The sequence below is a fragment of the Lolium rigidum genome, chromosome 6 (genome assembly GCF_022539505.1).
Source record: "Lolium rigidum isolate FL_2022 chromosome 6, APGP_CSIRO_Lrig_0.1, whole genome shotgun sequence".
In the NCBI taxonomy this organism is placed as follows: Eukaryota; Viridiplantae; Streptophyta; class Magnoliopsida; order Poales; family Poaceae; genus Lolium; species Lolium rigidum.
This window is the reverse complement of record NC_061513.1, coordinates 240,477,393-240,489,121: the sequence shown is the minus strand read 5'-3', so window position 1 is coordinate 240,489,121 and position 11,729 is coordinate 240,477,393. Positions and strand designations below refer to the sequence as shown.

The window sequence follows — 11,729 nt, the reverse complement described above, 5'->3', positions numbered from 1 at the left end:
GTCGAGGGAGAGGTGTGGTGTGTGCGCAAAGGCGGCAGCTTGTGAAGTGGCGGTGGTGAGGTTGGGAATGGTGGTGGCGTGGCCTGTATAGAGGTGAGATGGGGTTAGGGTTTAAGGACGACCGGCGACAGGACAGCAATGGCTCCTTCGTACGGTCGTGTTCGTGTCGGGTTATGGGACAACGGCAATGTCCAGTCCGCCCTGGCGCTTCTGCCAGTAGTGCCGGCCAGATGAGGTGCAGAGCTATGGCCTAGCATGCATGCAGAAATCAAAAGAGAGATCTTTTTCTTCACAGGAAAGAGAAGCTTTTCAGTTCGTCGGTTAGTGGATGCAGCAGCAAATCAAAGATGAGGGATGCGTGGTTTGACTGACGCTTGATGGTGATCTTTTGCCATCTTCTTGCGTTTTCTGTTCCGGTGATAGTGATACGGAGCAGCCGAGCAGTGCAGTGCAGTGCAGGTGCATCAACCGAGACCTGTACCGTGCCATCCATGATCCATGCCGTGGATGGACTGGTGGGCTAGGCTGTTTGGCAGGCGCGAGGGAACTGCATAGTCCACCACCTACTACTTCATATATGTTGAACGAAATATCAATTGGAAGGATTTTTTGCGGTTTTCATCATGTAATGCTTTAATTTGTTGCCATTTTCACCATTTGATCATCTAATCAGTCAATTGGACTGGTTGACAGCAAAACAATAGTTGCATCTCGCATGTTAATAGCTAAATAAATATACAAACAAATGAAAACTTAAAATAGTTGGTATTATGTGTGCTCCTGTTTTGCCATATCGTGACTTAGAGCATCTCCACCGGCGCACCTGATAGCGGCCCCGATAGCATTTTGGGGGGCGGTATCGAAAATGGGCACACATCGGCGTGCCCCAAAAAACGCCGCGCGTTTTCGAGCCCAATAAAAGCACCGGCAACCCCGTGCCGGCCCCTTCACGAATGCCGCGAATTGGGCGCGTCGGCGCCTCACGCAGCGAATAATTTTGGACGTGGGAGCCGCCTGTCAGCCACACATCCTGAGATTATACATCTTTTTCCCTAAAACCCTTCCACTCCGCCCCTCATTTCTCCTGCCCGCCGCTCCATCTCCCATCCAGACTCCAACCCGAAAAACCCTCGCCGACGCAGCTTTCGTTGGGCAAGATGACTCAAGAATCCAAGATCTTGATGGCCGACATGGCGAAGATGGACCCATTGACGAGGGTGTGGCACGAGATGTACTGCGAGCGCATTGGCCAAGAGGTGCTGGCGGCGCGAGCTGCGTCGGCGTCCATGACTCCCCCGGCACCGTCGACGTTCATGCCTCCCCCGGCGCCCGTGAATGCGGTTCCCGCGATGGAGGTGCCGCCCGTGCTTGCCGATGATGTGGACGTCGTCGAGGTTGAGCCGCCCATGACCCCGGTCATCTAATCATTTGGCCTGGAAGCCCAAGTTGTTTTTTGCAGCCGGACTATGACGGCGATTTTGTGGCCGTATGCTGGCCCAAACTTCATGTTCGAAAACCTATTCGAATTTGGTGGCCGTGTGTTGGTCCAAACTTTATATTCAAAAACCTATTCGAATTTCTATGCATGTTTTATGATTATTTAATTCAAATGACCTATCGGGGCCGTCGGTTTGGGGAGCGCCGGTGTGGGAGCAGCACCCCCAAATAGAGGATGCAGTGTCGTCAACCCCCGTACGGCTGTGTCGGCGCCTATTTGGAAGACACCGGTGGAGATGCTCCTAGGAATTAGCTGGTGAGTCATTATTTGTGTTTTAGGGCATGTTGTTACTTCATCCAAATTTTAGGTATTGGGTGGACTTTTGTTCAACAAAATCTAAATAAAATGCGTATACATAGACTAATGGTCTTACCCGTCTCGAAAAAAAACATGACAAGTGGGCCTTGTCGGTCAATGGGAGTTGTTTTATCTCATTTGAGAATTTATTTTCTATTACAGGTTTAGGATTCATAATAGATCGGAGTCATGCAAAGCCAGTCCGCCATGTAAATCAAAGCTGCGGCCGGGTGTCTCTCTGTTTTGACAGGAAAGTGTGCCTTTTCAGTTCGTCGGCTAGTGCATGCAGCAAGGCAAAGAGATCGAGACCTTTTGCCATCTCTCTTTCGCGGTTGCAGTTCCGGTGAGGAACGTTCCGGTGATAGGGAGCAGAGGGTGCAGCGCAGCGACCGAGATCTGTGTTGTGCCAGCTATCCCGTGGATGGACTGGTCACCTAGACGGTCAAGCAGCGTGTGGACTAGTGTGCGTACGCAGTTGTGTTGTGTCGCGTCCATCTTGCGTCAGAGGCTGGTGCCTTGGCTGAGGAGATCGAGATCTTTTACTCATACATGGCTTGGATACTTGGATTGCATGAATAAAGTTCTACTACTAGTGTGCAGCGCTAGTTTCTCCTTTTGCCATTTTGACCAACAAAAATACTTTTTTGCTCCGAGTGAAACAAAGCACAAATTTTCTTTCTTTAGCAAAGATGACGAAAGTATATAATCCAACAAACTCCTCAAAACTTTTTTACAATAAAATTTGCGTATGTATGTGTAAGCAATAGTATATTGGTTTATGTGTGTACAAATAACTCCGAATTCTTACAAGTTCTAGACGGTGATACAATTTATATTTTCACATAGCATTTTAACATTTACATGAGTATTTTTGTAATTGCATTTACCTTGATATTTTCTTTCCAACACATAAGCATGTGATACCGGGAACCATCTCATCACTCTTCGCAAGTGTATTTTGACTAACGTATTCCTTGCTACGATAGAAAACACTTAGCGTTGCGGCACTTCCTGGGCCTGCTTAAATTGCAGGAACTCAAGACGTAGGTATAAGAAGGCCCCATGAATCGAGATGTCACGTACACTTATCATGGGCATCTATAGAACCCAACCATAAGAAAAGCTTCAAAAGTGTTTTGATGACAAGCACAAAAAACAAAGGAACATTACATAGCTTCAAAACACCAGTTTTGGAGGTTTGGTTTCCTTAAAAATTCCTACAGAATAGCCCATTCCATAGAGATTTCAAAGGAACCTAGGATGAAAGCTCATTTATAGTATTCAATGGATTTTTCTACATATGAGTTCTATCCTCTAAGATTTCTATTTTTTTCCCTTAGTTCCAAAAACGCCTAATAAAAATATTTGAATGAGTTGATAATAGCATGCAGGATTAGTAAGGTGTCAAGGTGGCGGATCTAGGGGTTGTTTCCTGTGGCGGATCTAGAAAATGGGATCCAGGGCCAGAGCTACACCGACGAGCGGCGAGGACGGGGGTCGATTTTGACAAAATTAACCTAAATCTTGAAAGATCTCATAAAATAATCTGGTTCTGAAAAGATTTCAGAAAATAACCTTTTGCTTGACTCCGCACCAGATGGAGCCAAACTCAATAGCATGGCTCCGTTCTAGGTGGAGCCAAACTCAATAGCACGACACCGTTCCGGGTGGAGCCATGGTCAGAAGTACAACGCTATCGCTGGCGGAGCCAAGCTCAGTAGCACGGCTCCGTCCTAGGCGGAGCCAATCTTAGTAGCACGGCTTCGTCCCAGGTGGAGCCAAGGTCCTTAGCCATTTTCCAACAATAATTGGGAGAACATGGTTCATGCAACTAACAAGGACCAAGGTTATTGAGCCCAACGGAGAGGTTTGCATCAGCTATGACCGTCACCAAAAGATACTCAACACAAGTATTTTCTATTTTATGTTTATTTTCGTTTAGGTGGTTAGGTGTGCAAAATTAGAAGATTTACCATAGCAAGTTTGTATTCTTCTCGATTTGTTATTAATTGTTCCTTGACATTACTCTTTTGAACCGGGGTGACACGTCAACATAGAGTGCGATCTCGGTGTGGTTCGTACCACCGGCGTCGTCGCCATACATGTCCTCTCTATCACCATTATGGTGATAAAGTAGAGTGATGGAAGACATAGTATATGTATTTTATAGGTTTTTATCAGTTTGTTAACATATAAACTACTTTTTATAATGAAATATAACGTGTCATAGATTTTGTCATCTATCCTTGATATATATTCTATTTATCATTGTAATGTGCTTCCTCGACAGCTTGAGATGTTTTTTTATCATGAAATATAATTTGGCATAGATTTTTTCATCCATCTTTGCTATATATTCTATTTATCTTTGCAATGTGCTTCCTCGGCAGCTTGAGATGCTTTTTATCATGAAGTATAAATTGTCATAGATTTTGTCATCTATCCTTGCTATATTATTCTATTTATGTTTGCAATGTGCTTCCTCAGCAGCTTGCCATGTTTTTTTTTTTGTCATGAAGTATAACTTGGCATAGATTTTATCAGCTATCCTTGCTATACTAGTCTACTTCTCTTTGCAATGTGCTTCCTCAATAGTTTGGGTTTTTGGGTGCGATCTAGTACCAACAAGCATCAGGTTGTAGCTCACAACCTTGAACCGAAAGATGTCCTGACTCTCTAGAAAATCAGAACGAACTAAGGGAGACGCTTATTAACCAACCGACAGTATAATAACTCGGAGAGTATTCGAATGCACCATAAAATTTCTCAAATGCGCCTAATAAGTACTGCCAGCAGAGCGCCTTACTTCTGACGAGTTTCACGCGCATCAGTGACTCAAAGTCTTTTCTGACAAGGTTAGGTTGTAGGGTGACTTTCTGTCGCAGGAGAAGAGCCCACTGGTGACAATTTTGCACACATAACCATTTAAATGGAAACAAGCACAAAATAGAAAATAACTGTCTTGATTATCCATTGGTGGTGGTCCGAGATGATGCAAACCTTGTTGGGCTCAATAAACATGGTCCTCACTAGGTGCATGAACCACTCTCAATTTTTGTGAGAAAACGGCTAAGGACCTTGGCTCCATCTGGATGGAGCCGTGCTACTGAGTTTGGCTCCACCCGGAATGGAGCCGTGCTACTGAGCTTGGCTCCACCTGGGACGGCGTTGTGCTTATGAGTTTGGCTCCACCCTGAACGGAGCCGTGCTACTGAGTTTAGGTCCACCTACAACGGCGCCGTGCATCTCAGCTTGGCTCCTCATGGGACGGAGCCGTGCTACTGAGCATGGCTCCATCTTGTGCGGAGCCGAGCAAAAGGTTATTTTGTGAAATCTTTTCGAAACCAGGTTATTTTATGAGATCTTTTCAGATTTAGGTTAATTTTGTCAAAACCGACAGGACGGGGTGGCCGGTGAGGCCCCGTGGCGACTTCGTGGTGAATTCTAGAAAGATTTGGGGAAGGGAGTGGGTATGCCGGGTGGTCCCATATTGTCAATGAGAGTAACCGGTTATCGGCAGGTTTCGTCATTTTACCGGTGAGTTAAACAAATCTAGGCTTGAAAATATAACAAAATTTGATAGTTTAGAGTGCTCAATTCCTAGAACAAGAAAATAGGCTAAATGTCTTCTCTCCACAAAATAAGCAGAATGTCTACCAACTCCAAGATAATTCTTAGGGAGTAAGTGAGAACCCTGCTGATCGTTACACACCTACACCTGAAGTAATGAAGTCTGCGACATACCACATTATGGTAGTCAAAAACATGGAATAAACATTTTAAGCATAATACGAAGTCTAGAGGTTGTTAATTAATTAATCCTGTCCACCTTGCTGACTGAAATAACTTGGTGTGCTCCGTCCTCTACCTGAACCAAATTTGAAGATGACTGTTACAAGCTGTATAGGATTGCAGGAATAATGCAAGACAATACTCTGGAGTCTGGACAACTGGGCGATGCAAATCAGAGTGTGGTTAACCTCACCTGGTAAGACAAGGCCGCCATACATCTCATCAGCTATGATTAGCTAGCACAGCAGAAGAGTCTTCATTCACACAACTGTCATTCTCACTAGGAACACCTTCAAAGTTCAAACGCAACGTGTTTTAATTAGTCAAAGCATACAATCTAGTACTCACAAATGATAGCATACAATCTAGCTAACAGTATGATTTCGCTGCAGCATTAAGGAATGTTAGCTGAAACGAACTAGCAGCTTGATACATTACATATGTTCCAAAGATATTTACCTCCAACAACATGATACTATATATATTTTTTTATTGGAAGATACTAAATAAATTTATCGAGCATGCAACTTTCTTGTGTTACTTAAATTGAATAACATAACACAGAAGCCTCCCCCATGATATCTACTTATCTATACCCTTACTTCAAAGAGAGAAATATAATATAAGCAAATCACTTTTTTGTCATGGATACCCAGACGACACTCTCAATTTTGAAATATGCATAGACTGCATAATAACTAAGACCATCCTATTTTTAGGAATCAACTGAGAGTATCTTCACTCAACTAGGAGAAGTAGGCAGGTATGTACACTGTCCTAAAATGCACATACTTATAACTTTGAAGATACATTGTCGCGATTTAGTAAAACACTGTCCTAAATTCGAACAGTTCAGTAGTTACAACGACATGCGAACTACAGGAATAGCCAAATAGGTAAGCAGTTCACATCCATATCCAACTGCCATACCCACTATCTATAGTAAAGTTCCACATCCATATTACACGCAAATCACCTGATGAAATAGTTATCACTGGAGCTGGTGTACTAATTAATTAACACCTTACCACCCGTAGGTTAATGAAACTACAACGTCTTTTTAAGACAAGGCCAGTTATGAATATGAGGATCAATTAAGATCTTCAGAAACATGGACCAAGTTCAGTTAAGGTCAATTACTTTTAGTATTATTTTAGGAAACCTTCTTAAGGAAATTCATGAAAGAAGCAGCTGTGAAGTAGTACTTGTACTATATAGAGCTTATAGCATTATAGACAGTTGTAATAACTCGCTATAACACTATACTAAATCGGAACACTTCAGAAATATTATTTAGAAATGCACTTATAAAATTATTATCAAGATAAATGTTCAATACTATCCTAATTGGAGAAATTCAGTAATTGCAATTTGATGGCAGTACAATTGCCACCCATAGACTAAAGAAACAGAAACCAATTCATATCCATATCACACTGCAATTCGCCATCACAATTCAGACATTCTTATGTTGTACATGAGTGACGTTGTTTTTTCAGGTAATGTAAGTTCATAAATCTAATCTAATCCTTGCAAAAAGCTTACAAACGACGCACACATTGTCGTCCACAATAAATTCTACTACTAATATGTGAATTAAATGTCTAAAATATTGTGCAAATTCGACTAGCACTGGAGCTGTACTGATTACACATTAGCATTGGTAGGATTCTATAAGAAGAGTCTACTGACGAATGTAGTTGCTTACTGTATAGCATCTCTCTTTTTTTACGGTTATTATAGCCTCTTTTTTACAACGTGGCCATACATGAGTATGAGGATGAACAATTTAACTATCCTTACGACAGAATTTTCTCATGCCCATAAAACTCTCAGGAGCAGTATCTGGGGTTACAGTTCACAAGGATGGAATATGCATAATGTAGCTATTTCACAGTCCATATAGACATCAGGATTAGACACATGCAGCATACGCAATCAGTGCAATAACCAACTTATCACCGTGAAATTGAGTCATTAGCATCTCTCTATTTTTTTTTTTGGAGAAATCAACTACGAGTATCTTCACTCAACTATTTTGAAGTAGCTACATTGGAGTTACTGGATATACATTGAAAGTACATTGTCGCATTTTAGTCGAACACTATCCTAAATTCAAGTGGTTCAGTACTTACAGCCACAGGTAAGCAGTGCACATCCATATCTACTATCTACAATAAAATTTCACATCCATATTACAAGCATATGACCTGATAGAATGGCTACCACTGGAGCTGGTGTATTAATTAAAATATTAACATCTTAGCGCTGGTAGGTTTCGTATAAAAATATATCTACTGAAGAATGGAACTAAAACCTCTTCTGAAGACAGGGCTAGATACGTATATGATGATCAGTTAATGTCTTCAGGAGCATGCAGCAAGTTTAGTTAGATCAATTTGTTTCAATAGCTATTTTAGGAAAACTTCTGAAGGTTCATGAAAGTTGCAACTGTGAAGTGGGGAGCGTATGCTCCCTTTATTTTGAAATACATGTTAGACATATTTTAAAATGTCAAAAAAATTGAAACAAAAATTTCGCACGTACATCTTCATGTGCTACGCGGTCACAAAGTCGTTTCATGAAAAATTGACATGTCATGTGGCGTGTGTAAAAAAGACAAAATTCGGTGCTGAAATAAAGACTTGTCGCAAGATAAATTTTCTCTTTTTCACTTAGACTACAAAAAATATCATTTTTTCGTGAAACTTGACGAATACACATATATTATGGAGATGTACATGTAAATTTTTTTGTCAAATTTTTTTAACACTTGGAAATATGTTTTTATGGTAGAGGGATCATACGCACCCGGGAGCCGAATTGAGTTTCTGCTGTGAAGTACTCTATAGAGCTTATAGCTTTATATAGCAGCAGGGAGTAATCATATTGAAATGGAATAGTTTAGAAACTAATTTATAACATACTTATAAAACTATGAAGGTAAATGCTCAATACTATCCTAATTGGAAAGCTTCAGTAATTGCCAGCTTAAGGCAGTACCACTCCCAAACACAGACTAAAGGAACAGGAATCAATTCACATCTATATTATACTGCAATTCACCATCAAATTCAGACATTCTAATGTTGCACATGAGCGACTTTGTTTTTCCAAGGCAATATAAGCCTATAAATCTAACCCTCGCAGCAAGTTTACAGACACATGCGTAGTTTAGTTGTCTACAATAAATTCAAATAAATATGTATAAAAGGTGAATTAAACATCTAAAAAACTGTGCAATTTCAGATGCGCTGGAGCTGTGCTGATTTATACAAACTTGCATTAATTGGTAGGAATTTGTACTGAAGAATGTAGTTGCTTATTGTACCACATCTCTATTTTTTTAGGAACTACATCCTCTTCTTAAGACAAGTCCAGATGGGAGTATGAGGAATTGAGGATGAATAATTTAATTATGACAGAATTTTGGCAATGCACTTAAAATGCTCAGGAGACAGTAGTATATGTGGGGTTACAGTTCCAACCATGGGACATGCATAATGTAAACCACTGTATTTCACAGTCCATATAGGCATCAGGATCAGATAATAGTAGGATCTTAACTACCAGAACAGCGTGTTGGAGGTATAGCCATATGCCATATGCGCGACCGATGCATAACTGACCTATCAATGCCAAATGGCCAGACATGAGTATTATGATGAACAATTTAACCGTGGGATATGCAAAATGTAAAATATTTCAGTCCATTTATGCATCAGGATCATCTAATCGTAGGGTCCTAGCTACCAGAACAGCGTGTTTGAGGTAATAGGCACGTACGCGATCAGTGCATAACCGATGTACCAACGCGATCAAATTAAGCAACAACAACGGAGAGCAATGTGGATAATTATGGTACCTGCACGAAGCCCTGCCGGCAGCTCCCATGCGCGGATGCAGGCGGAGGAGACATCTTTCCTGCCCGGCCCGACCAGCTTGTAGACCTCACACTCAACCACCTTCCTGGCGGGCAGATCGACGCCGAAGAGGTGCTTGCCGAGGAAGAAGTAGACGACATCCGGGTTGTTGGGGTGGATTAGCGCGAGCACCGGTGCTTTCTTGGGCAGGCCGGTCTCCCTGTAGCTCTCATCCGCCCAGATGTCCGCGAAGTTCACCCTGTGCTCCACCTTCCACTCCCCGGCGTCCGAATCGGCCAGCGTCCACATGAAGATCCGAGGCGCCTTGCGGTGGCTCCGGGACTGGCTCTGCTGGAGCCTCATCCAAGGCCGGAACGCGACGGCCCTGCGCCGAGAGCCGTGGTGGTCACCGCAAGAGAGCTCCACGAGGCGGAACCGGCCAGCGCTCACCTGCGCGCAGCGGCGCGTGCTGAGCTCCCTGTCGGCGCAGTGGAGGCAGCCGATGCCGTCCCGGAGCCTGCCCAGGGGGAACTCGACGAAGTCCAGGACCGGCTCGTCCGCGAACGGGTCGCAGGAGAGGACGCCCCAGGAGAGGTCCACCCAGCAGAGCCTCTCGCCGGCGGCGATCACGGCGTCGCTGCACCAGAGCCCGCCCGACGGGGGGTACGCCACGTCCTTCTCCTCCCACTCGCCGGTCGCGGACGAGAAGCGGAGCAGGGTGGCCTCGTCGCTGCCGTTGAGCGGCTGCAGCTCGACGACCATGTAGTGGGTGGGGCTCGACGGGGACGCGATGACGCCCGCGCAGCGGTCGTCGAGGAAGCCGCGGCCGTAGCCTGTGTAGGGGCTGCAACTCGCAGCCCCTCTTCTTCCTCTTCCTCACGTTGTCTCTCTCACAACTCACACAAGAAAGAAAGACAGGGACACAGAAGTTTGGGCCTTGCGCTGCCTCTCACAGGCACAAGTTTTTCTCCTGATCTCTAATCTCCTCACTAAATAAACATACTTACACTGCCTTAAATAGGCACACATGCACGTCCATGAGCCACTCACCCACTAACTCCACCTAGTCTCATGCACTTACTCACGCACTGAACACTTGACTTAATCTTCATGTCCTAGAATCACTCTAGGATCCAAGAGACTCGGCCGCATGCACACACACGACTAGCTAACTACTTCATGCACTAACAAACTAGATAGATGGATCACCATGGACTCGTACAGCAGCTTCACGCATCTGTACCATATCACACGCCTATTTCACGTGCAGCATGTTGTCTTCAGCAGCTTCGACCGGCATCGGCATCTCGCCATCACACGCCGCATCGCACAGCGCTATCTCGGCATCTCGCCTTACTCGCCTCCCGCTGAATACTCGCCTGCATTTGTATGTATCTCACGTACTCCTTGCCGACTCTGTAACTGAATACAACAAATGCACCTAACTAAATGCAAACGAAAAATACATGCTGATACGAATCAAGATTAGTGCTAACAGTCTGGGAGGCGGGTGGCGGTGGCGGTGGTGGCGTTGCAGACGTAGTAGCCGTGGGGCGGGATGTCGGTGATGTTGAGGGTGACCGTGTAGTCGTCCTCGTCCTCGCCGTCGGAGACCCGGGGCGAGGAGGGAGGGGGAGGGCGCGGCGCGATGTCGGTGATGTTGAGCGTGACCTCCTCGCCGTCGGAGTCGTCGGAACTCGAGGCGGACAAGGAGGAAGGGGTCTGGCCGTCGGGGCTGGAGGGCCGCGGCGACGAAGGAGGGGGCATGGAGAGGAGGATGAGGCCGGAGGGGTCGAGGGAGAGGACCATGGGGTACTGGTCCGGGTCGGGCGAGACTCGCTGGGGCACAGTGAGCAGGGTGACGCGCGGCGGGACGGCGAGCGCGAGGGCGAGGTCGGCGCCGGGCGGGAGGTCGTCCGCGCCGGCGTCCATGCCCGACACCCGCGCCACGTTGCCGAGGATGATCCACGACGGCGGCGGCGCCATGCTTGGACTGGGTGCGCTCGCTTCGGTGTCAAGCTCTGGAACGGGGTTAGGGTTTTAGGAGATGAAAGCAGAGCAGAGCAGATTTCAGATTTGTTGGTTGCAGAGGAGTCCCTGTGGGGTGGAGACACGGCCGGCGCAGTGAACGCTACAGCATCCGAGGAACGAGCGGTGGCAGTGCAGTTGGTTTGAACGCTGTCTTCGCCCTGCGGACTGGTGGCGAGGAAATAGCACATAACACCAGCTGTTGGTGAATGTTTTGCACAAAACCACAGGTTGCAGTTTGTTCTGCATAG

General features: G+C 45.2%; 1 protein-coding gene across 1 annotated transcript; it reads right to left on the bottom strand.

The window, feature by feature from the left end:
• Positions 1 to 5,809: 5,809 nt before the first annotated feature.
• LOC124663862 lies at positions 5,810 to 11,436 on the bottom strand. The gene is made up of 3 exons (XM_047201513.1): positions 10,947 to 11,436; positions 9,453 to 10,283; positions 5,810 to 5,877 (listed from the first exon to the last, which is right to left on the bottom strand). Exons 1-3 carry the CDS (start codon positions 11,434 to 11,436, stop codon positions 5,810 to 5,812), a joined length of 1,389 nt encoding a protein of 462 aa, XP_047057469.1.
• Between the last annotated feature and the right edge of the window lie 293 nt (positions 11,437 to 11,729).

Coding starts and splice junctions, on each gene's coding strand:
- LOC124663862 (XM_047201513.1), bottom strand. CDS start 11,436: ATGGCGCCGCCGCCGTCGTGGATCATCCTCGGCAACGTGGCGCGGGTG. Junction 10,284..10,946: donor CGCCACCCGCCTCCCAGACT/GTTAGCACTAAT, acceptor GCCCCTACACAG/GCTACGGCCGCGGCTTCCTC. Junction 5,878..9,452: donor GCCGGCAGGGCTTCGTGCAG/GTACCATAATTA, acceptor TGAACTTTGAAG/GTGTTCCTAGTGAGAATGAC.